The sequence below is a fragment of the Choristoneura fumiferana genome, chromosome 28 (genome assembly GCF_025370935.1).
Source record: "Choristoneura fumiferana chromosome 28, NRCan_CFum_1, whole genome shotgun sequence".
Classification (NCBI taxonomy): domain Eukaryota; kingdom Metazoa; phylum Arthropoda; class Insecta; order Lepidoptera; family Tortricidae; genus Choristoneura; species Choristoneura fumiferana.
The window spans coordinates 5493659-5520208 of NC_133499.1; the positions used below are offsets into that span (position 1 = coordinate 5493659).

The 26550-nt window shown below is 37.8% G+C and overlaps 3 protein-coding genes across 6 annotated transcripts in view; 2 read left to right on the plus strand and 1 right to left on the minus strand.

Annotated features, from left to right (window-relative positions):
• Positions 1–1027, plus strand: part of MAPk-Ak2 (MAP kinase-activated protein kinase 2) — a 27252-nt gene extending 26225 nt beyond the window's left edge. Inside the window, exon 7 of the mRNA XM_074109048.1 lies at positions 956–1027. Coding sequence (XP_073965149.1) covers positions 956–1027 — 72 coding nt within the window. The remainder of the gene's footprint in view (positions 1–955) is intronic.
• A 5175-nt stretch (positions 1028–6202) lies between these two features.
• Vsp37A (Vacuolar protein sorting 37A) lies at positions 6203–21228 on the minus strand. 2 transcript variants are annotated; one of them, XM_074109435.1, is made up of 6 exons: positions 21086–21225; positions 20563–20949; positions 13340–13444; positions 11710–11903; positions 10969–11081; positions 6203–9632 (listed from the first exon to the last, which is right to left on the minus strand). In XM_074109435.1, the coding sequence occupies exons 2-6, from the start codon at positions 20929–20931 to the stop codon at positions 9508–9510; spliced, it is 906 nt and encodes a 301-aa protein (XP_073965536.1). In that variant the 5' UTR covers positions 20932–20949; positions 21086–21225; the 3' UTR covers positions 6203–9507. The 2 variants fall into 2 exon arrangements, with proteins under 2 accessions (XP_073965536.1, XP_073965537.1); XM_074109436.1 differs by lacking the exon at positions 13340–13444 and having other exon boundaries at positions 21086–21228.
• A 755-nt stretch (positions 21229–21983) lies between these two features.
• Positions 21984–26550, plus strand: part of LOC141443939 (uncharacterized) — a 215344-nt gene continuing 210777 nt past the window's right edge. For 2 of the 3 annotated variants that reach the window (XR_012453094.1, XM_074109361.1), the window contains exons 1-3: positions 21984–22407; positions 23466–23577; positions 24693–24835. Coding sequence is in view for 2 of the 3 variants with exons in the window: in XM_074109361.1 (XP_073965462.1) it covers positions 22006–22407; positions 23466–23577; positions 24693–24835 (657 nt within the window). In the remaining variant the exon portion in view is untranslated. The remainder of the gene's footprint in view (positions 22408–23465; positions 23578–24692; positions 24836–26550) is intronic. The other variant, XM_074109362.1, reaches the window with a different exon arrangement.

Here is a 26550-nt window from a genome sequence, read left to right on the forward strand (position 1 = left end):
TTTGGAAATTTTCACAAGGAATGTAGGAAATTTTAATTTAAGAAACGTAAAGTTTCAATCCCCGTACAAAATTGTGAGAAGTTGCAATTTTGGAAAGTTTCCTTTGGCACATCAGTATTAACGACTGATCAAACAACTGGTCTAAGCAGCAAGTGGTGTAAGAAACAACTGAGGCCGTATTTTGCCTAACATTTCTGGCGGTCGCGATCGCAATCAAATGACAGATTTCGCATACAAAATCTGTCATTAATAATAAATAATAATAATCTGTTTATTTCTTAGAATATGGTACAAAAGATGGTCGAATTACATTAAGTGCGTCATATTCTGCCTCATCGGCGTAGAAATGTTAGAAATACAATTTTATATTCGTTAAATTAAATTAAATTATCCAATTATTGGAGCAAAAATTAGCTAAGGTTAATTTACAATTACAATATTATACAATCTTATAGAATATATTAGTTTAATAATAATTCAGGAACTCATTAATTGAATAGAAACACATGGCAAGCAACCAATTAAACAATTTCTTCTGAAATTTATATGCATCTAGTGATTTTATGTCATTTGGAATCTTATTATATATTTAATAGACATTATATATACATTTTTACCATATATTTTTTTTGTCTGGGAACATACAGTTTTTTTGGATATCTTCCATTTGTTTTTTTACGAACGGTATCATATAAAGGAACCGATCAGGGTGTTTCCTGACAAACTTAGCTACTTCATATATGTATAAGCAGGGTAAGGGAAGAATTTTTAGCTCCTTGAATATTGGTCTGCAGTGAGCTAAATAGTGAGCGCCACATACAGCTCGGAAACGTAAGGCAATACGGCCTCAGGTCTAAGTGCATCCAAGAGGAACGCTTCAGCCACAAGTAGAAACCAGCTCTAAGGGGAGACCTTTCTTCATTGATGATGAATAAAAAAAAATTTTTTTTTTCAGGTCCAAATAAAGGCACTGGAACAGAGCAACAACTCGTTACTTAACAAGCGGCGGAATAAAGTAGGCGCTTAAAATACTTAATTCTAGCATTTAATTAATCAAATTATATACTTCTAAAGTTTGTTGCGTCAATTAGCTTGTCTATACAGGGTGGAAAGTTGAGATGGGGCAGCAGTACTGGGTTAAGACACTAACTTTAGTTGAAATGTTCAGTTTTTAGTTGCCTACATACTGTTTAATTTTCTTTAAGCATAAAGGATTCATATTCGTAAAAAAACAACATGCGAAAGTTTCACTTTGCAAATTAGTAGGTACCCTACGAACTGTATGGAAAAAGTTTTCTTTGATTTGTGTTGTGGGTGTTCTAGTACTCTAACCTTAGTTGGTCTCAAAGAGTGTTTTAATCTATGATAGAAAAGGGACCGATTGGCATTTAAAAAAAAACGAATCTGTCGATTTTCTCGCTGACTATACATTTTATCAAAAATCTGTGAATGACGATTGTCATCACTCAAAAAGTTAGTAAAGGTCTCCTAAGAGCATTTTCGCGTAGCAGCAAGGGATCTAGTAGCTGCCCTTGCTGCCCCATCTCAACTTTCCACCCTGTATATCTCGAGCCTCTTTCTTTCATCTTTATACGTATTGATTTATCTAAATTATCTGAAAAAAAAAGTTATTCTCAGAGACGTCGATTTACTAATCGCTCTTTAAAGACATTTTCATGTTTTTATTTTTACAGTTGACTGTGAGTGCGATAGTTAACTTTTCTGTTTTTTTTGACGCATTCATTAGCGACTGTTAACCCTAAAGTTTCCTTAAATGCCGCGAACGCCTATATACGTTCAAATACTTGACAAATTATAAACCTAAAACTTCAAGTACCGCAAAACGTCTATATGCGTTTAAATGTTTGACAAATTTTGGGCGGAAAATACGAAAACGCATATAGGCGTTATCAATGCTAATATTAAAGGGAACTGCTGTTTATGCTTGCTCTGAGCTTTGAATGTTCCTGTAAATGTAAAAGGAACGCGTACCTCGTACCTGTCGGTACTATTGTATACACAATTATGTTTAAGTACTTTGGCGTTTTAACCCTTTCAATATCAACGGTTAAGTTAAAGGCAATCTTATCTGTTGCCGCAGACGCATATGTGCGTTCGAATGCATGAAAAATTTAACGACCTAGCTATGTGCATAATCATTAAAAACGTATATTCGATACGGGTAGTGTTCAAAAAAATTGTTAATATCTATGACCGTAAGTTAAAAATAGTACCAAACATTCCGCTATGCGATAAACTATAAGGTATATACTTCATCGGCTGTCTTGTTCTCCATGCCACAGCACAGCAGCGTAAGCGTTGCTGCTTGGCCTAAAATTGACTAGTAAAATTGTAGCGATCTAGTCGCTAGACGAGTCTTACCACTCCCAAATGGGTCAATCAGCTTAAAAAAGCTGTTTTCTATCGCGAAACTCCAAAAACATCAGTATATGCTTGAAACTGTCATAAATTCTAATTTTTTGTGGATTTGTACGATATATTTGTACCATACAATCATACTTTTAATAAGTCATCGAGGAGACATTACCATGGCAACAAGCTACCTCCTTGACCGGACTACGGGAAAAAAAAATGTTATGAGATCCATTTATAACCAACGGATTTTCTTTTATCGGTAATTTAATTTAATTGCAACAATTGCATTGAGCCAAAGTCACAACAACGCACATATGCGTTCCCAGGACTGAATGCGTCACGTTGACGTTGAAAAGGTTAAAAATTACGCCAGCCTCCTATAGTATAAAATGCTAAAAAAATAATATTAGTTTATAGTAAAGGACATCACTTATAAGTATTAAGGATTGTTTTCGACTAAAAAAATATACACCACAAAAAATAATTACATTTTTGTTGAATGTATACTTTAATATACGACATAAAACAGTAGACAAATGAATGCATTCTTCGTAACTCAAATTATTGACGTAAAATTTTCTGTCAATTTCGCTAGATGGCGCCATTGGGTCATTGACGATATAGTCTTGCTTGAAATGAGGGCTAAAAGCAGGGTTCGAAATATCCAATATATATCAAAATTTTGATAAATTATATCCATTTTGCATGAAAGCCATATTATTATTTGTAAAAAAAAAATCGTTTCTGTACTTTGTCAATTACTTTCTTGGTAAAAAATAATAGAATAAACACAACAAAACTTACTCTTTCGTAACGACATTTTTCTCACACGACTGACGCCATTAACGCCGGCAGAAGTGTTGCCATTAATGGACTAGAACTTACTATTAGGAAGTATCTTTTAACTAATCCAACGCCATCTACATTTGGGAAGTAGAAATACAGTAACAAAGGCCAAAAAATACTTAACATCAAATCTTTAAACCATTTTTGTATCATCCCATCCCAGCCTATATACGTCCCACTGCTGGGCACAGGCCTCCTCTCAGAACAAGAGGGCTTGGGCCATAGTTCCCACGCGGGCCCAGTGCGGATTGGGAACTTCACACACACCATTGAATTGCTTCGCAGTTGTGCAGGTTTCTCACGATGTTTTCCTTCACCGCAAAGCTGTGTAAATTAAAATGTAATTCCGCATATGAATTTCGAAAAACTCAGAGGTGCGTGCCGGGGTTTGAACCCACGACCCTCTGCTTGAGAGGCGATAGGTCAAACCACTAGGCCACCACGGCTTTTATTTTTGTATAAATTATCCTAAAAAATCATCGTCGAATCCTGGCTATAAGACAGCCGAAATATCGCTAGATGGCAGTAGTATGACGGCTAATAATAAATGACCCAATGGCAAGCAAGACCGTAATGTCAAAAAACCACACGGTACTAACGCCATCTAGCGATACTCGCCTGTCTTTTAGCCCTCATTGGTACTAACCAATGCCATAGACGCAAACGTCAAACAAACTGGTGACACTATTTACCGGACGTACAATACCGACATTAAATTTCGTGTACACGCCCATAGAAACTCTTGTCAGTTTGACACCAGTTTGTATGGGCGTGTACACGAAATATCGGGCCGGTATTTCCATGTCGGTATTGTCCGTGCCGGTAAATAGTGTCACCCAAACAGACCACACGATACTAACGCCATCTAGCTATATTTCCCATGTCAGGAAACCTTCATTTTGTTATTTTTTTTGTCCGGATTCTACAGTTTTATGTCACGCCTGCATTTTTGTTCCAAATATAAGTTCTAAGAATACAATCGTTTAGTTCTGATTTTTGAATTCACTGACCAAAAATATATGTTTTTTTAATATGTAATCAGAATGGACAAGGAATTTCCTTTTTCCACTTGTCTCTGATTCTCTTATCTGTCAAATTGGCTTAATTAAATCCAGAGTTGCCGAACTCCATAATTATTTACCCCAATATCGTGCTCAATTACTGTAAATCGAAGTTCGTATCATGCCGTCCCTCTCGCTCTCGTTTTAAATAATATAAGCGTCAACGGGACGGCGAGACGAAGTACGACTTCGTAGTAAAGTGCCTGAGTTATAAAGGATTGGAATTCTAGATTAGACAGAGAAAGACATATTTGCTTGTGACGTGATTTTGGTCAGGGCTAGACTAAGAATATAATGCGTATCTCACTTTAAACATATTTAAAACATATATCCGTATATACATGTTAACATACATCAGTCAGTCAGTCGATAAAAAAATCGAACTACCAAAGTCGAACATTTAGTTCATATCAAATAATTTCAATTAAAAATATTAATCCCACTTTTGGGCTCAGGCCTCTTCTCAGAACGAGAGGGCTTGGCCGCTTGGGCCATAGTTTCCACGCGGGCCAACGGATTGGGAACTTCAAACACCGAATCTCTTCGTAGGTCACTGCAGGTTTCGTCACGATATTTCCCTTCACCGTAAAGCTTGCCTCATTCAAAACTATACTATAACCTTACTTATAGAAAAGTCGAAGAACCGACATTGTCATTTCGAAATTTACGAAGTTTACGAAGGTTGTTGAAAAAAAAAACAATGCGCTTTACAAGACGGATATATATATTATCAGGGGTCGGACAAAAAGTGCCGATGACGTCAAACCACTTATAGGATGATTTCAAATAGTATTTTTGTCACATCATATATCAACCTCATTATTAAACGATATGAAATTTATTTTTCACACCTCTCCTTCAGAAAAGTAACTTTTCCTCCCTGACGAGAGGGAGCAAAGTGCAACTTTTCTGTTCAAGGCTTTTCTAAGTGTTTTATTGAAAATGCAATTTTTTAAGTTGATAATTGGAAAGCCACGTCATTTTCTATGCTGGTTATTCTTTATTAATATTTAGAATTTATTTTTTTCAAGTTTCTTAATGCTCGGTGTGAAAAGTTGTATGAGCCACTCGGGAGCAAAATTATTTTCATCTTGGGCGTTAACACTTGAATCCCTCATTACGCTCAGGATTCTACTTTATTGTAGAATCCTTCGCTACATTCTGGATTCAATGTACGCCCTCGCCGTAAATACACAATTTTGCTCCCTTGTGACACAAATAACTATTATTCACTGAATTTAATTGATTTATTTTCCAATGTATTCAAACATGTGTACTGATGTTATCCACTTCAATATACCTACATATATCCTTTCTTATAATATTTAAGGCGCTGGCTTCTTGTCTCATCTCGTAGCCAGATTTGGTAGCTGGTTACGAAATGAGAATACTGATTTCCCATCTTGTATCTAGCTACCAAATAACGCTTTTCCCATCTAGTAGGCAAATTTGGTAGCTGATTACGAAATGTTAATTGTTCTTTCTAATCGGGAACATTTTTCCCATTTCAAAACTAGCTTCCAAATCCGGCTTCGAGATGGGACTACAATTGTATACATATAGAGTACCTAACATATTTCATTATGAACCGACTCCTTTTTCTTTCCCGCATATTTGAATGAAGCATTTTTTTTATATCTATAGTCGAATATTGCTTCGTATTCGTAAGTTGTAAGTTCGGTGTGTCTTTTTATTTTTAACTAGCTTATGCCCGCGACTACGTCTGCGCGGATCTAGGTTATCGCGCGGTGGCGCCCTCTACCGGAATAAAAGGTATCCTATGTTGATCCTTGGGGTTCAAACTACCTATGTACCAAATTTCATCAAAATCGGTTCAGTGGTTTCGACGTGAAAGGGTAACAGACAGACAGACAGACAGACAGACAGAGTTACTTTCGCATTTATAATATTAGTAGGGGATTTTGCCGTCCAATCGAGAGAGACGTAGGTAATATTATTCTATAATAGAAGAATTGTTAAATGTTTAATGGTATTTGTGGAATTTAGAACAAGAACCGACGAGATGGTTTAAAAAAAGTGAAAAGTATATTTTTCAAAGTAGTTAATGAACTGGAAAGGTGAAATAATGATAAAAATTTATCAATTGCTACTTAAATATAAAAAAGTATATAGAAAACTAAACAACTTCAATATGTCGTTTATTTTATTGGGACAAAAATGATCGATTTATTTAATTTATTAATTTAGTTTTTTTAATAACTAAATGTAGTCACAAATCTATAACTTGTATATAAACATCACATTGCCATTTTGTAAGCTTAATTAAGTACTTATATAATATGTTTGTCTACATGTGCATATGAACCCTCTACAGTCTTGGCTAGTGTCTTGAATAAAAAAAATGTTATTATATTGAGTCCACCGCTTTGTCAATGAAACGATAACCAAACCAACAAAAAGTTGAAAACCCCCGACTTTTCCATTTCAAAGTTCAATATCTCAAACCATCGCTAGAAAACCTGCTTTCAAATAAAAAAAAACGATCAAGTTTGCTGTATGGGAGCCCCCTTAAATATTTATTTTATTCTGTTTTTAAAGAGGGTGTTATAAGTTTGACCGCTATGTGTGTCTGTCTGTCTGTCTGTGGCACCGTAGCTCTTAAACGGGTGGACCGATTTGAATGCGGTTTTTTTATTTGAAAGCAGGTTTTCTAGCGATAGTTCTTAGACATGTTTTATCAAAATCGATGCTGCCGTTTTTGAGATTTTGAACTTTGAAGTGACAAAGTCGGGGGTTTTCCAACTTTTTGTTGGTTAGGTTAATTGCTTGATATAATAACGGCAATAACGCTTCAAATATTTACAGAATCTTTAGTTGTATAATCAATTTAAAAATAAATAATTAAATTAAAATAAAATAAATATTCCAATATTCCATATACAACAAACTTATTTTTGTTGCCGTTTTTTTGCTAATGTCTAATGTTGTATAGATAATGCTACGGAACCTTTCATGTGCGAGTCCGACTCGCTCTTGGCCGGTTTTTGTTTAAATGTCAATCTAACTAATGGACTAAAGTCACTAGCCTTATACTTAGGTCCTTTACCTACAGGTAAATACAATTAAAATTGCCTTCTCAAAATATCAATCAAATTTAAATTTAAGTGAAATTAGACATGTCTAATAAATGTGATGTGTTAAAGATTTTTGTGGTGCAACTTAACTGTCAATCGTGGCCCTTTATAAGCAACTTTGCCATATTGTTAAAATGTTACTAAATGAAATTTGCCAGAAAAATGTTTTATTACCACTCCATCTTTGGACGGGTGTGCTAATGAAGAAAATGAGACCGAATCTTCCTTTTACGGTAGGAACTTTTCTTACTAAATCTCTTAACTCTTTCCACTAAACAAACAAATCTTTTTTCGGTTTTAACAGATGCCTAAAATAAAAAGACTGAACAACTGTCGATTTTTTAAGCTATCTGTCTGTAGTATCCCAGTCACTTTTTAAAGCCAGTTTTTTTACCCATTTTTTATAAATTAACGTTAAAAAATTCTAACTCGTTCTTTTATACAAACTTCCTCTTGACAATTTTTGCAAAAAAAAAATACAATGAGCCTAAAGGGCAATCGTTCTGAAGTGATCCGCTTTACATTGAGTCTACGGGCAAAGTTGCTTACACTAGGCAAAGTTACCACATTTGGCGGTAATCAAATAGTAGTAATAGACAGTATGCCATTTGTGCCCGATCCGTTGCATACATAGTGTTATGTAAATGTATGGAATATTGTATTAACACGACGGATGTTAGTATGTAAGTGTTTAATGTAATTAGTTGTAACCGACTTAATTATTGTAAGCAGAGTGATTATAAATAATACAAATATAGAATAACTATATCCTTTTATTTTAAAGTCTCCTTTTTTAATAATCATCATCATCATCATCTAATGATAGTTCTCCTGAGAATGAGAGCGCTTGGATTTTACGGACTCACTTCGGACTGGTAACTGCTGTATTAGATACTTAAGTCATCATCATCACCATCATCTCAGCCTATATAAAGTCTCACTGTTGTGCACAGGCTTCCTCAGCATGAGAGGACTTCAGTTGTAGTTCCCACGCGGGCTCAATGCAGTTTGGGAACTTCACATAAAACATTGAAATACCCTTCGCAAGTTCGTTCATGCTCGCAATGTTTTCCTTCACCGTAAAGCTCATGGTGTAATTTCGAAAAACTCAGAAGTGCGAGCCGGGGTTCGAACCCACGATCCTCCACCAGCCACCTGAAGATGAAACCTTGTTTAACCTTTTCGCCCCCACGTCAAATACAAAAGACATCACCCATACGCCAGGCTTCTATATTGCAATGCCTAAAATTGAACCTTAACACAATTGAACGAAGGTTGCTTTTGCATTGAAGTAATGGACGTTATAATATAGGTCGTTAGCGTGGAACCTGCGGTGTCATACGGCGGAACCATAGTCGTTGGCGTCGCAAAGGTTAAATATCAAAACTCATATAAATTCTTACATATTTATTGCACATTCAATAAATTACAAATTCACAAATATAAACACACAGTGGAAGAACATGTATTACACAAATGCACCTTTACGTATTGCATATCTTATTTCCTTAACACTAGTCTAGACCATTGAAAAATGGTCTGATTCAGTAAAAATGCTGTTAATCTTGAGCATTCTAGCGAATGTTACATTACTACGAAATTCGAAAATCGAAGTTAGTATCGTACCGTCCCTCTCACTCTAGTATTAAATAATATAAGTGTCAAGCGGCAAGATACGAGCGAGCATTCTAGCGAACGTTGAAGCGTTCAAGCTTTTTGCCGAGGGGCAAGGGCGTCGCCAGCCGGTGGCCCATGAGGGGGCAAGTTGATATGGAGAATGGAAAGTATGAATTGTAGGTAAAGTCGAGAGGACATGAAGCTTTTCACTTGTAGCCTTACATCTACGGCGCTTGTAATAACTTTGGTTTGGTTGCTTTACATTTGGCAACTTTTTTAGAATCTCTAGGGAGGTCGGCTGTTTTTTATTTGAAATCAGCTTTTCTAGCGATGGTTCTTAGACATGTTTCATCATCAATCGGTTCAGCCTTTTTTGAGATATTGAACTTTGAATCGGGGTCGAAGGGAAGTCGGGGGTTCAACTTTTTGTCGGTTAGGTTATTAAAGATCCCAAAGATGTACCGCCCCGGAAACACTGTTTTCCGGCTCATGATGATTCCTAATGATCAGATTCAAGTAGTGGCCCTGTCTAGTTGGGCCAGCTGATGCGCTAGCCTCTCCTCTCGGGCCCGCCTGGCTTGCCCCAAGGCGCGCTTCTCAGCGAACTTGGATATAAAAGTCTCCACTGGTACGTTTCCTGTAAAAAGAAACACTTATGGTCTGCCCAAACCTATCGACGTGGAATTGGCTTTAGCCGATCAAAAAACTGTTTATGTCCATATAAGAGCGAAAAGCTCGGAACCGACTTTTACCGACGCGAAGACGTCTTTTTCGCTCTTATTGCGTGGACAGAAAGCGTTTTTTGGTCGGCTTTATTTTTCAAAACGACTATACTTGGTTTGGACGGGTATTTAGCAAAATAACAAAGCAACGTCAATTGATGTCTGAAGTATTGAAATTCCCTCATTAAACTATCTAAACATTTACGTTTCTGTATTGAAATACACTACTCAAGAATGGTACGTGAAGCAGTTGAAATAAAAAACCGGCCAAGAGCGTGTCGGAAACGCCCAAAATAGGGCTCCGTAGCCATTACGAAAACATTAAGTAATATTTTTCTAATGATTTCGTATTTTATACGGAATCTTCCAAGTTTAGGTATATTTTATACCTTAGGCTACTATTTACTCTTCAACTACAAATAATTCTCTAGCAAACTTAGCCGTTATAGTTTTCCTTGAAAGTTTGATATACTTACTACCATCTTGAATTTTTTCAAATTTTTCCACCCACCGGTTTAGATTTTCCGTAGCCAAAATGGCAAAAACGGAACCCTTATAGTTTCGCCATGTCTGTCTGTCTGTCTGTCCGTCCGTCCGTCCGCGGCTTTGCTCAGGGACTATCAATGCTAGAAAGCTGTGATTTTTCACGGATATATATGAAAACTATGCCGACAAAATGATACAATAAAAAATTAAAAAAATTTTTTTTTAGAGTACCTCCTATAGACGTAAAGTGGGGGTGTTTTTTTATTCTCATCCTACCCTATAGTGTGGTATATCGTTGGATATGTCTTTTAAAACCATTAGGGAGTTGCTAAGACGATTTTTTGATTCAGTGATTTGTTTGCGAAATATTCAACTTTAAAGTGCAAACTCTAAAATCTAAACAGGAGGGTGGACAAATTAAAAAAAAATCAGGATGATAGAAAGTATATCAAACTTTCAAGGAAAACTATAACGGTTAAGTTTGCTTGATAATTATTAGTAGTTTAAAAGTAAATAGCAGCCTAAGGTATAAAATAAGAAATCATTACAAAAATATTACTTAATTTTTTCGTAATGGCTACGGAACCCTATTTTGGGCGTGTCCGACACGCTCTTGGCCGGTTTTTCTTGTTACTAAAATCGATGACTTGGTGCCTAAGAACTGATCTTCGTAAATGTCTTACAGTTTCAGACTTCCCTATACTGATTGATATGAATTACACCTGTATTATTCACACCGACCGAATCTAAGCCAATGCTGCTCACCTAATAGGAACTGCTCGGCTATTGCCTCCGCGTCTTCATCGGCCTTCAGCGCAGCTCCCTTGAGGGACTCCCTGATCCTGTGGGGGTCGTAGCTTTCGGACAGCTTCTGGTGCCTGCCGATGCAACCACAATATACAAGGTATTAATTAAAAGCTTTTATTTAGTTTCACCTGTCCCGTTGTCTGTCTGTCTGTAATCAAATCTTGCAAGTTAAATTCGACCAACTTCCAGTAGTTGGATTGACTTGAAATTTGGTATACTTATGTAAATTGCGTGACAATACAATAATGTGGTAGTGACATCCTGGTGCTCCGGCCAGGATCGTCTCCGCAGGACGGAACTCTTCAAGGGTTAATAGCAACGACTTGAAAATTGGTATGCAAATGTAGTTTAGTCGACAGTACAGTCAGCAAAAAAAAGCTTGTATTAACAATGAAATTTTTACCAATTACTTATTTTCCTGCTATGTTTTTTTACTAAAGTTTATTTTCAAATATGTATGTCTAAGAACCATCGCTACAAAACCTGCTTTCAAATAAAAAAACCGCATTCAAATCAGTTTATGAGCTACGGTGCCACAGACAGACACACAGACACACATAGCTGTCAAACTTATAACATCCCTCTTTTTCGTGTCTGTGAGCAGTGTGCGTCGCTCGAGCGCACTTTGTATGTAGATTGATTTCTGTAACTTATCTGTTTTGTGATTATATAAACTATAAAGTAACACAATAAACTAACCTTCTATGTAGCTCCTCATAGTTCATTTTCATCTGCACTATCGTTGATATCCGGTCAATGACATCCGTCTTGAGATCATCCAGGCTCTGCTGCTTGGCGATATTGTCCTGGGCTATCCTCTCTATGTTCAGCATCAGCTCTTCCGTCTCCAAGTCCAGTTCCAGGAGCTGCGGAGATGACTCTAGGAGCTTATCCTGGAAATAAGTTTGTGGCTGTTGAGTCAATCAACTTTTCAACATGTTATTCTGAAGTAGCGTTGGGCTGGCCACGTCTGTCGCAGGACCGATGAATGGTGAAGCAGACGAGTCCTCGAATGGAGACCGCGGACGGGAAAACAGTGTAGGGCGTCCTGAGGCACGGTCGGACGACCTTAAGAGGGTTGCTGGCGGCGGATGGATGCGAGGGGCTGAAGACAGAGTGTTGTGGCGCTCCATGGAAGAGGCCTATGTCCAGCAGTGGACTGCTGTAGGCTGATGATGATGGATGATGATGATTCTGTCCCGTAACTCGCATTCTTAGGAGATGAGCCATGAAGGAATTGCCTTTAAACTGTCACAACTCCTGACTTTTAGTTAATTTGTATTTGTACCCCATAAAATTACACTTTTAACTAGCTTTGGCCCGCGGCTTCGCCCGCGTGGAATTCGGTTATCGCCCTTTCGGGATAAAAAGTAGCCTATGTCACTACAGCCAAAGCCCATAAACTATCTCTATGCCAAAAATCACGTCGATCCGTCTCTCCGTTTCGACGTGAAAGACGGACAAACATACAAAGACACACACTTTCGCATTTATAATATTAGTATGGATAAGTGACTCAGGAGACGTAACCATCGCTACAAGCTACACTAAAAAGTTGATTAAACCATTTGCCATTTAGGTTACATTTTTATTCTGCCTTAATACAATACCTTGAGCCTTGGGGGAGGCCTATAGTGAGTGAAGAGAGAGCTAGTGTTGCCACTCATAATTAGGGATTGGCCGAATATTCGTTGTATATTCGGCAGGTTTACCCTGGTGTTGCAGATGTTTATGGGCGGTGGTGATCTCTTACCATCAGCAGACCCACTTGCTTGTTTGCCATCCAGTCGAATAAACAAAAAATATATATATTCGTATTCGGCCGTATAATCGGCTAAATCACCGAATGTTCGGCCAAGTGGTCCTCTTCTTTTTACTGTATTAAGCCATGTATGAGATGCCTACATTAAACAATGTGTTATTTTTATGAGGAACAATGAGGCTTTATGTTTTTGTTGACACTGTAGCTTTATTTCCAATTACAGCAGATAAAAAAAGATGGTTATTAATTAATTAATTAAATATAAGTACCTATGTAGCTATTTTGAGATTGTGACAGTGATTTTTATAATAAAATAATATGTTAATACAATCGCAATGAGGTCTGTATAGTGAGAAATAGTATATCATATTTCTAGTTTTAATATTATTAATATTCGGTTCAGTAATTTTTTTACGGAATATTCGTATTCGGTTAAACCCATGTTCGGTCCATCTCTAATATACATTACATTTTTATTCTTTATTAATACAATACCTAGAGCTTTGGGGGAGGCCCATGTCCAGCCCGGCAGTGTATGTCTTTTGGCTGACATGATGAATACAATACCTGTAAGTCAGTATTTTCCAGGATCTCATGCAGCTCATCAGCGGTCAGCTCACCAAGTTCCGGGAACATGAGCATCTGACTGCTGACACGGGATGACGGACTGCCCTGATATAACAAATAAAAAACTTTTTTGTACATTTTTTTTTTAATCGACTGGATGGAAAACGAGCAAGTGGGTCTCCTGATGGTAAGAGATCACAACCGCCCATAAACATGTGCAACACCAGGGGTATTGCAGATGCGTTGCCAACCTAGAGGCCTAAGATGGGTGATATATATACTACTGCTCTATGGTTTTGACATTGTCATTGTTGCTTATTGCTTAACAAAAGCTTAACAAGCTTAACAATAAAATTATATTTATTCTGAGATGGTAATATATTTCATTGGCGACGAGGATTAATTCAAATAATTAAAAAATGAACACGGAACAGTTCCAAGAATTTCTGCAAGTACAACAACAGCAACAACAACAAATAGCAGATATTCTAAAACAACTGCGACTGCGATGGACAGACAAAGAGAATACAGCGTTTGAAAATGCAAAAAATCTCATTAGTAAATCAAAACCACTTGTAGCTTTTGATGAGAAGCGGCCGTTGTTCTTAGCATGTGACGCTTCAGAAAAGGGTGTAGGTGCCGTATTATTTCATAAAGCAAATGACCAAATTCAACCGATAGTTTTTGCATCAAGAAAACTGAGATCAGCGGAAACTAAATATTCAGTTATTGACCGAGAAGCTTTAGCAATATTTTTTGGCATCCAAAAGTTTGACCAATACTTACGTGGCACAAAATTCACACTAGTCACTGACCACAAACCCTTGATTCACCTTTTAGGCCCGCAACGCAATTTACCGAAACTTGTTAATAATCGATTGATACGGTGGGCTTTGATCATTGGTAGCTATGACTATGACATCGTTTTCACAAAAGGACACCTTAATTTTATGGCTGACTACCTTTCCCGGATGCCCAACCCTGATGAGAGACCTTCCCGTGCAGAATTAACAGTACACAAAATAGTTTCTCAACAACAACATGACAGTGTCTCAGATATAGCGTTGACAGAAGAAGTAATACGGAATGCGTCAAGAAATGATCCGATTTTCAAACAAATAGCGGAGAATATTAAGACAGGTTGGCGGGAACATTCTTATGCAGACATCTTAAAACCTTATGCTCGGAAACGCATCGAATTATCCATCGAAAATAAGATTTTGATGTGGCAAGGTCGAATAATTATACCGAATACACTCAGGAAGGCTACTTTGAAATATCTGCATACAGGGCACCCTGGAACTTGCGCAATGAAAGCACTTGCACGTTTTTACGTATGGTGGCCATCAATTGACGATGATATTGAGGAGTACATTAAATACTGTCGTAAATGTCAAGACAACGCTTAGATAAAAAAATATTACTAGATACTTTATACTAAATTAACTTAGGCTAATTTTGCGGGCAATCAGCATAGTCCCCGCGGGATAGAGATAAACGAATTCTTCGCAGGTGAAGTCGCGGGCAACAGCTAGGTAGCGCATAATTATTTTTTACTTTTTAATTGTCTTTTCAAGCAGCGTTTTTTTCGGGCGTTTTTATTTTTATTTCTGCTGGCGTTTTTTAAGTCGGGGGTTTTTTAAATTTTAAATTTAAGTTTTTATTTCATGTTTTTTAAACTTTGATATAAGTATATCTTTTTAAACTGTACTAGTGTGTTGGTTATCCTGGCTGCAGCATCAGCTCATCTTGTTGCCACCATTGCATTGTATGTAGAATCAAATACTGATCAAAAGGAATCAAACACGACATATCTGCTATTATTTTTTCAAGAGTATACTGGTGTGCTGGATATCCTGGCTGTAGCATCAGCTCGTCGTGTTGCCACCACTGCATTGTATGTAGAATCAAATACTGATCAAAACGAATCCAAACACGACATATCTGCTATTATTTTTTCAAGAGTATACTGGTGTGCTGAATATCCTGGCTGCAGCATCAGCTCGTCGTGTTGCCACCACTGCATTGTATGTAGAATCAATTACTGATCAAAACGAATCCAAACACGACATATCTGCTATTATTTTTTCAAGAGTATACTGGTGTGCTGGATATCCTGGCTGTAGCATCAGCTCGTCGTGTTGCCACCACTGCATTGCATGTAGAATCAATTACTGATCAAAACGAATCCAAACACGACATATCTGCTATTATTTTTTCAAGGGTATACTGGTGTGCTGGTAACCTGGCTGTAGCATCAGCTCGTCGTGTTGAAACCACTGAATTGTATGTAGAATCAATTACTGATCAAAACGATTCCAAACACGACATATGTGCTATTATTTTTATAGAGTGTACTAGTGTGCTGGATATCCTGGCTGCAGCATCAGCTCATCGTGTTGCCACATTGCATTGTATGTAGAATCAAATACTGATCAAAAGGAATTAAACACGACATATCTGCTATTATTTTTTCAAGAGTATACTGGTGTGCTGAATATCCTGGCTGCAGCATCAGCTCGTCGTGTTGCCACCACTGGCATTGTATGTAGAATCAATTACTGATCAAAACGAATCCAAACACGACATATGTGCTATTATTTTTTATAGAGTGTACTATTGTGCTGGATATCCTGGCTGCAGCATCAGCTCATCCTGTTGCCACCATTAAATTGTTTGTAGAATCAAATACTGATCAAAACGAACCCAAACACGATATATCTGCTATAGTTTTATTAAGAGTGTACCTACTAGTGTTCTGGATATCCTGGCTGCAGCATCAGGCCGAGATTCCATAATCTTGCGTAGCTATATAGCATACATGGGTGCTTCAAATTATAGGTCCCAAATATGTTTGAAAGTAAAGTAAATATCCATTATGCGTCTAAGATTCCTACCGCAGCGAACAAAAGATCTGATGATCTTGAAACGGCTGAACCGATTTTGATAAATCATGTCTAAGATCCATCGCTAGAAAACCAGCTTTCAAATAAAAAAAACCGCATTCAAATCGGTCCACCCGTTTAAGAGCTACGGTGCCACAGACAGACACACAGACACACAGACACACAGACACACAGACACACAGACACACAGACATACAGACACACAGACACACAGACACACAGACACACATAGCGGTCAAACTTATAACACCCCTCTTTTTCGTCGGGGGTTAAAAACCGGCCAAACAACACTGAACTGCCTGTATTCTCCTGGTCCGTTCCTGACAACCCATGGGAAAGACTTCACATTGATTTCGCGGGACCGTTTGAAGGCAAATATTGGTTGATTCTAGCGGATGCACTCTCAAAATGGATCGAAATTAAACCCATGAACCAAATTACCACAAGCAAACTATGTGAAGAACTAGATTCTATATTTACAACCTTTGGCTTCCCACAACTTTTGATATCTGACAACGGAACACAGTTCACTTCGCAAGAATTTCAAAATTATTGCAAGGACAAGGGCATCCTACACATCAAATCATCTCCATATGACCCGAGGACTAATGGCTTAGCAGAACGCTTGGTAAGGACGTTTAAAACCAGAATGTCATCAAGTGCGAGCGATGGCATGACCCTGAGAAGGCGTCTAGAAAAATTTCTATTTTCCTACCGTATAACACCTCACAGCATCACGGGAAAAGCCCAGGTGAAATGATGTTTGGACGTCGATTGCACTGTGCCCTGGACAACGCCCGTCCTAACCCGAAAAGAGCTCTACAATACAAGCAGATACAAGTCAACATTGAGTCTGAAAAACAAATTCCAAATTTTAAAGCAGGTGACAGCGTATTTGTTCGCGCCCGAGACGGGTCCCGATGGGAACCAGCTACCATAGCAAGACGTACACACAGATATTCATACGCTGTCAATACTTCTGACGGTGTGCAGAGGAGGTATCATGCTGATCACGTGCGTTCCCGTCTAGCCGACCAATCAGTCCAGCTTCACCTGTTAACGATATTCCTGCATCACCTTCGTCAGCACCTGATATAAATCCACTAGTACTTCCGTCGACATCTCGTACCCTTCGTTTTCCTTCATCCACACCTACGCCTCATCCATTATCATTTTCCACGCCTGTCAGACATCAGTCACCATCAACTACACTTACCAATCGGCCAGAATCACCTCTCCCAACACCTCTACTTACTCAACCATCAATTTGGTCGTCCTGTCAGACTACTCAAGATCCACCTATTGTAAGCCCAAATGTGATGGACCGCGTTGCCCAAATGGTTCCATTATCATCGGGTCCACAGAGTACAGCGAGAACTCCACGACAAGCCAGCGCTGAGACACCTTGTCTCCCATTGCCTACAGCCATTTTGCAAGGAGCACCAAGGCGCAGTGGCCGCACCGTCACGAAACCACGTCGGCTTATCGAAGAAATGTCGTAGCTTTTATGGATGTGGACGAATGATATATATACTACTGCTCTATGGTTTTGACATTGTCATTGTTGCTTATTGCTTAACAAAAGCTTAACAAGCTTAACAATAAAATTATATTTATTCTGAGATGGTAATATATTTCAATGGGATACCTCAAGTGCCAGTAATTTCACCGGCTGTCTTACTCTCCACGCCAAACCAAAACACAACAGTGCAAGCACTGCTGCTAGGAATCTTAGATGACTTAGGCGTTTGCCACTGCCACTGTTCAATCAAAAATAAAAAATCTAAATATTTAACAAAAGGGCAATTCTGCAAGTCACTTTTTTATACCACCAGCACTTTGGAAAGACTATTGTTGCCAAGAAGAATACACCGCAAGAAACTTAGCACAAAGTTTTTTTTTTTACACAAACCCTTTATGTACAACTTCAAAATTATGAAAGCTGCATAACAAAGTAAATTAACAATACAATTGTACCTAAAAATAAATATTATACAAAAAACCGGTCAAATGCGAGTTGGACTCGCGCATGAAGGGTTCCGTACCATCTATACAACATTCATTAGACATTAGCAAAAAACGGCAAAAAATCATGTTTGTTGCATCGAAGCCCCCCTTAAATACTTATTTTATACTATTTTTAGTATTTTGTTATTATAGCGGCCACAGTTATACATAATCTGTGAAAATTTCAACTGCCTATCACGGTTCATGAAATACAGCCTGGTGATAGACGGACAGACAGACACACAGCAAAGTCTTAGTAATAGGGTTTCCGTTTACCCTTTGGGTATGGAACCCTAAAAAGTATATATACAGTTGTGGTCATATAATTAAGAACGATTTTTTATAGAGAAGATTTTTTCAAACTGACAAGTGTTACTAACTGCATGTATATTTTTGTACTTCTCTCGGTATCGTAAAACAATTCCGTACTAGCGGTAAATTCATTTATACATATAATTGGCTAAAAAATAAATATATAAACTTTATACATTACATCTAAACCTAGTATTACTACTTACTGGCTGGTCATATAATTAAGAACGCTGAATAGTTTATTTTTTATTCAAATTTATATAGAGAACGGACGGCCACTTTGTGGTTTTAGGTTATTATTCGAATAATTTTGGCGCCATTTAGTGCCGTAAAAGTCTTAAAGGCGATTGCTTCATATAAAAACAATGGGGAAAAATTAAAGTTGTGATAAATCTACAAGAGAAGTAATACTAAAACTTCGCGACAAGAATTGGTCGTATAAACACATAGCCGATCATCTGCAATGTTCAAAAACTATGGTTTTCCACGCCATAAAGCATTTTGCCACGTATCAAACTACTTCAAATGTTCCGCGTGTACCTAGACAAAGAAAGTCATCTCGTCGAGATGATCGAAATATCGTTCGTTTGGCAAAACAAAATCCTTTTAAAGGGTCTAATACCGTCTAATGAGTTAAGAAAAAAATATTTTGGCGAAAACAACCCTTCAGCAATCTCGGCACGCATTATTCGAAGGCGTTTGGTAGAAGAAAAGATGCACGGAAGGATAGCAAGGAAGGTGCCTATGATGAAACGGTGTCATAGGCAAGCCCGGCTTGCATTTGCAAGAAGATATGAAAACTGGACAGTCAGACAGTGGAAAAACGTTCTTTTTTCTGACGAGACGAAAATAAATAGGGTATGTTCTGATGGCAAACGATATGTAAGACGGCTTCCAAATAAAGCATTCGACCCAAAGTACACAAAGTGACTTTAAAGCATGGCGGGAGAAATGTAAAAATTTGGGGATGTTTTCTGGACATGGTGTTGGACCTGTTAGGCTGATAGAAGGAACATGGATCAATTTCAATACAAAAACATACTGGAAGAAACAATGTTACCATATGCTGAAGGCGTGCTTCCGGTTATTTGGACATTCCAGCATGACAATGATCCCAAGCATACTGCACGTACCGTTAAGGAATTCCTCACATCGCAATCAGTTTCTGTCTTAGATTGGCCAGCCAACAGCCCCGATCTTAACTCAATAGAGCATCTTTGGTGCGAAGTCAAGAAAAAGGTTTCAAATCGACAGTGTGGCAATTTAAGAGAACTGTATGACGTATTCTTAGAAGAATGGAGCTCTATCTCTCTTGCGAAATGTCAAAAATTGATAGATTCAGTGCCTCGCCGGTGTAAGGCAGTAATAAAAAGCCGTGGACATGCTACTAACTATTAATTTTAGTTAAAATGTATTAAATTGCTTTTTTTTGTGTACAAACTTCACGTTAGTGTGATTTAGTTAATCTAAGTTTCAAATAAAAAAACTTTCGAGCAGTTCAATAAATCGTTCTTAATTATTTGTCCAGCTTCATTACTATTTTAATTTGTTACTAAAGAGAATAAAAACAAAATTTGTAAAAAAAATGTCAGCAATTTTATTATTTATCCTTAATCCCGTTTGCTCTATTCATGTGGCTATTTCATAACGTAACTAGTTACTTCTAAGAAGGAACCACGACTACACATGACATGATTTAGTTAAAAATAATCTGGAACTTCAAATCGTTCTTAATTACATGACCACCACTGTATGTGCCCTGTAGTTTGCCATGCTGGACAATATTGAATCCTACACTGCCCTCATAAGGCACTAGGCAGTAACACATATACACTCACATAGCTTTGAAACATTCTCTAACAGATAAACTAAGCAAATTGGCCATATCTTGGCTATAACATAATCAGACAGCCTAAGAACAATAATAAAATGCAAAATGTATTTTCTCTGTTTACTCAAAATGTCTAAAAATGAGATACTGCCATGCAATTGACTTACCTGGTTGGACTTATCATCGTCGCTACTAACAGCAACTGATCTCTGGAACTCTCTGATGATAGCATGGACCACTCTCCCTAAATCTGAATGCACAGTAAACTGTATAAGCCCAGGTGCACTAACAACATGATTTGAATTTTCAGCGACCCATGGATGAGAAATACAAGGATTTACCAGAATAACTGGCTTTTCATTAGGAAAGTCAGGGCTTAGTATCACGTTTAAACAAAAATTCTTGCCGTTTATGCTAAAATCTATTTTGTATTCCGTGTTTTCTTGTAGTTCCACAACATTGTCGTTGAAGATTTTTAAAGTATCTATCTGACGTTTTCTAACGTCCTGCTCGTTGTAATATTGCCGCGGTAGCATTATTATGTCTCTGATGCACTGGAAAAAGGATGACAAATTAAACATTACACGAATTTACGGTTCAAAATTTTAAAAGTGATATGTCACGAGAATTTGAACATTTAACACAGTGTTTCAATATTTTATCGTTGAAAACTAATGTGTTGACACTTACCAGGTTCTTTCTTATTCTCAAACAAAAGAAAAATACATCAAATGAAAGCAAATTTAAGTTTATTTATCTCACACATCCAAAAAAATCCAAATCACGGATCAATACAATAAAAACAATAGTGCTACGCTACTACGGACGGAATTCGAAAATCGAAGTTCGTATCGTACCGTCTCGCTGATGCTAATATTATTTCACACAAGAGTGAGAGAAACGGTACGATACGTACTTTGAACGTAGTAGCCCTGACGTGACGTTGACTTGACGTTGACATTATTCTTTTTTATATTTGCGAATATAGGAAAAGCATATAAATCTAAGCCATACAACCACTGAAATTAATTTTTTTCAAAGGTTTTTCACATGATTACATGAAAAAACGAAGTTTATAGGATCACTTATTATAACTAACGTATTCGTTTACTGTTTGATACCTGACGAATTTCTACAAAAAATTCAAAGCATAATATACTTACGGATCGTCTAGCAGGAAAAAGCTTGAGTGTCCATTTTTTGAAACTATCGGAATCGATTTCGTGGGAACTATGGCCCAAGCCCTTTGTTCTGAGAGGAGGTCTGTGCCCAGCAGAGGGATATATATAGGCTGGGATGGTATCGGAATCGATTGTGCTCTTGATTCTGAGTAGGAAAAGCTGGAAAAGCCATATTTTATCTAAAAGTGAAAAAAATATATATAAAGGGACATCTGTACGTGAAAATGCCGAAACAACAGTAAAAAAAAACTAAAACAAAACAACTAAAACTGAAATGAATGTAACGTAAATCTTTATTTCATTGGTTATGTAACCAGCACAGAGTAATTTTCTCACAAATTAAGTGGTTAGCACATTACTCTGGCAACACAAAGCAGAGGTCTTAAAAAAAAAGAAACGTCAAAAAAAATTTATGGCGTGCTTGCATGCATGCATGCATTTGGCTTTGGCATTGGCAGTGCAGTACACAGAGTGCCTTTTTTATACGTGCAGTATGGCATTTCTACACTACACCACAGAATAACTAATAGTACTACCGTAACTACACTACACAAAGTAACGCATTGGACTAATGGAGAGTTAAAACGTTTAAACAGTTTTATATGGCCGGAGATGAGCCAAGGGGCGGCGCTGACCCGCAGTCGGGTGAGCAGCGAGCAACTTGAACTGTTACTGTCGTTTATGGAAGAGCATCCCGAGTTCGCGGCGAGTAAACAGTCCGTATATTCGAGATTGAGTTCCTGCAAGCTTTGGCGTCTTTTGGCTGAAAGACTCAACGCTGCTGCACAAGACAGTGGTGGTGCCAGGAAATCACCTGATAAGTGGTGTAGAGTAAGTGATGACCTTTCGCCTAGTACCTACAGGAACCATTTTTAGGGTTCCGTATCAGAAATGGCAAAAACGGAACCCTTATAGTTTCGCCATGTCTGTCTGTCTGTCCGTCCGCGGCTTTGCTCAGGGACTATCAATGCTAGAAAGCTGTAATTTTTCACGAATACATATGTAAACTATGCCGACAAAATGGTACAATAAAAAACCAAAAAAAAATTTTTTTAGGGTACCCCATAGAAGTAAAGTTTGGGTGTTTTTTTTTCTCATCCAATCTTGTAGTGTGGGGTATCGTTGGATAGGTCTTTTAAAACCATTTTAGGTTGCTAAAACGATTTTTCGATTCAATGATTTTTTTGCAAAATATTCAACTTTAAAGTGCAAATTTTCATTAAAATCGAGTGTCCCCCCCTCTAAAATCTAAACCGGTGGGTGGAAATTTTTAAAAAAATTCAGGTTGGTAGTAAGTATATCAAACTTACAAGGAAAACTATAAGGTTAAGTTTTCTTGAGAATTATTAGTAGTTTAAGAGTACATAGCAGCATAAGGTATAAAATATACCTAAACTTGGAATATTCCGTACAAAATACGAAATCCTTAGAAAAATATCACTTAATTTTTTCGTAATGGCTACGGAACCCTATTTCGGGCGTGTCCAACACGCTCTTGGCCGGTTTTTATTTGGGATAAAAAGTAAAAACTATCACAGTTCCAAATTTCATTCAAATCCGGCCTTGCGTTTGGGCGTAAAGAAGGAGCAAACAAACAACAACACAACAAGAATAAAAATAAGTGAGATTAATGAAGACCACTAGTACAATTTTTGAAAATTCCCATGGAAGCATAATCCAACACTGAATTCAAATGCCAGATGTAATGATTAATGCAAGCAAAATCATAATTATTAGAAGGCCTTAGCCAATCATGATAAATTATGCTTGTAGATGCTTTGGAATATCATGAGTTCATGAAAGAAAATATGTCTTGTATAAATTATATCTCGAACTCTTACAAAACTGTTCCATCCTTATTGCTAAAATTAAACTTATCTACGTTTCAGTACTGGGCAGACATAAAATACAAGGCCCGCAAGAAAACAGCAGCTGCCGGAGCTCTAGGAGACCTCTCCAGCGTCGAGGAGCGGTTGGAGAGGATCATCGGAAGTGGTGCTTGTAATTATTATCTATGAACTAACACCTGGGTCAATAATTAGCGTTTTGACTGCATTTTTGCCAGACTAGAAGGGTTGTGTTTTTCGAAAATGTATGGCTGTATGTCTTTTTCTTTGGTCCTCTCTATAGCCTAATAGGCTGGATGGTTTTTAACATTGAGGTATCTAGATTCGTCAACTGTTGGAGTGACATAGGATAAATCTGCCCTTCTAAGCCAAAAAGAGCTATCTCGAAAAAAAAACATTTGAGTTATTAATAATATTGTGAAGCTTAAAACATTCTGCATCACATGGTGTAAATGACGGAAAACCTTTTTTTTTGAGTTAGTGCCTTTCGGCTTAGGAGTGCCGAAATAATATTTCAAAATGGCGTCCATGAAAAAATTATCATCATCCCAGCCTATTTATACGTCCCACTGCAGGGCACAGGCCTCCCCTCAGAATGAGAGCGCTCGGGCAGTAGTTCTCAAGGGCCCTTTGCGGAATGGGAACTTCACGCAAACCATTGAATTGCTTCGCAGGTTCGTGCAGGTTTCCTTACGATGTTTTCCTTCACCGTAAAGCTCGTGGTAAATTTCAAATGTAATTCCGCACATGAATTTCGAAAAACTCAGAGGTGCAAGCCGGGGTTTGAACCCACAATCCTCTGCTTGAGAGGCCTTAGGTCAAACCACTCGGCTACCACAGCTTCACAGAAAAAATATGGGGTGAAGTAAATTTTTCATTCTTTTAACTCTAATAAATAACTGAATTAACCCATTTTAAGTTTATGTTATATACTTTTGAGCTATAATTTTCACAAGAACCAAAAAGAATGAAATGAAAAATAAATGGTAAAAAAAATCTAAAAATTTAATACAAACTAAAAAGAAAAACAAGTCTAGTATTCTAGAACTGTTAGTTAGAGTTCTACAGTCAGGACTCATTAGGCTGGTTTTCCACCAGAATAAATTTAAGAGGAGTGTGTTTGTCATGAACCAATAGAAACACTTCATTTACCTATCCTCACTCCGCTGAGTGGTTTTCACTAGAGCTGCTGGTGGAAACGCAGCCTTACTGGGAATTTTTGAGCTGTTAATAATTTTGAAGCATACTAACTTCTGTTTCATCCCGCAGTGGCAGCTTCGAGTGTACGGAGACAGAGTCACTCTGACGACGAGAGGAAACCAACTCTAGACGACGACATGTGCTCCGAGGGCTCAGCTGGCCAGACCGCCCCGGGGGAGACCAGGTTGAGCACCGAGGAACTCCTTGCTGAGGTAACAATGGCCTTTTAATCCATACTTCCTCTAATTTTGACCTAAATAAATAAATAAGAGAGGAGGCCTGTGCCCAGCAGTGGGACGTATATAGGCTGGGATGATGATGATGATGATGATGAAATAAATAATAAGGCGAATATCCCGCCGCCAACGATGAACGAGAAGCGAGTAAAGCAAAAGACTAAAAAACAGGCCGAGAGCGTATCGGACACGCCCAAGATAGGGTTCTGTAGCTATTACGAAAAAATCAAGTATTTCGTATTGTGTACGGAATCTTCCAAATTTAGGATATTTTATACCTTAGGCTGCAGTTTAGTGCAACAGTTTAGATTTTAGAGGGGGGGATGCTCGATTTTATTTAATGAAAATTTGCACTTTAAATTTGAATCGTCAACTCGAATCGTAAAATCGTCTTGAAACCTAGAAGACCTATCAAACGATACCCCACACCATAAGGTTAGTTGAGAAAAAAAATCACCCCCACCCTAACCACTTATATGAACCTGAAAAAAAGTGACATGGATAAGAATAATAACAAAAAAATAAAATAAAAATAGTTATGCATGTCACGAAACGGTCCCAATCAGCAATCTGCCGGTCTTGCGAACGGCGCTAATCTTCCTTTGGGACTTTGTCGCCGTGAATATACATAATATTTATGCCAAATTACAGCTTTCTACCTTTTTCTTTTTCTGCTTTTTTTTAGCATACTAACGGTCTACGGCCAGACAGACAGACAGACGGACAGGCATGGTGAAACTATAAGGATGCCTACTTAGTTGACTACGGAACCCTAAAAACGACATAACTAAACATTATAACTAGAAAAGAGTTGGCCAGAAGCGAGTGCGTAGTTCCTATAGTTTTGTAGCTGGGCAATGCACGAGTGCCACGGGCGGTCATTCGCAGTGTAAAGTAAAATGACGACTGTTTGTTCTCTCGCCGTGAGCTCTGCCTGCCAAAAGAGCATCGCTGAGCGATATTTGTAATAAAAAATCCCCAATAAAAAAAAACGCCAGCAAAAATAAAAAAATGCCCGAACAAAACGCCGCCAAAAAATTCAACTAAAAAGTTAAAAATAATTATGCACTACCTAGCTGTTGCCCGCGACTTCATCTGCGAAGAATTCGTTTATCCCTATCCCGCGGGGACTATGCTGATTTCCCGCAAAATTAGCCTAAGTTAGGTAATATTTTTTTTGAAAATACAAACTGAAATATAGATGCACAGAAAAAACAGAAAAATAAGACCATCACTGGGAATCGAACCCAATTCATTTTCAATTTAGGTTTTACGGGATGACCGTAAAAGTAAAAATTTGGAATTGAAATAAAAAATACAAAAAGATTCCAAAAACCAATCTTAATTTGATTGCTTAGTAACGATATCTCTTGTCCGGGTGAGCGGTTAGTTCCAATGGAGTGCCGAAAAAGTTTCTCGATGAGGGCTACGGCATAGATGTCGCTAGCGTCACTGCTTAAGTGACTAAGTAAGAAACAAACAAGCTGAGATATGAGGTGCATAGGGGAAATTCGTGTCGGTACCGTTGAACATCAGTGGTGTAGCGGTATAGCACGCGGTACGGATTACCGAGGACCTGGGTTCGATTCCCAGTGATGGTCTTATTTTTCTGTTTTTTCTGTGCATCTATATTTCAGTTTGTATTTTCAATTTAGGTTTTACGGGATGACCGTAAAAGTAAAAATTTGGAA

Excerpts from the sequence above, each read along its gene's own strand:
- Vsp37A (XM_074109435.1), bottom strand. The coding sequence starts at position 20,931 with ATGCTACCGCGGCAATATTACAACGAGCAGGACGTTAGAAAACGTCAG. Across the intron at positions 11,082-11,709 it reads TATGAGGAGCTACATAGAAG|GCACCAGAAGCTGTCCGAAA; the intron begins GTTAGTTTATTG and ends TTGCATCGGCAG. Across the intron at positions 9,633-10,968 it reads AGCCGAGCAGTTCCTATTAG|GAAACGTACCAGTGGAGACT; the intron begins GTGAGCAGCATT and ends TTCTTTTTACAG.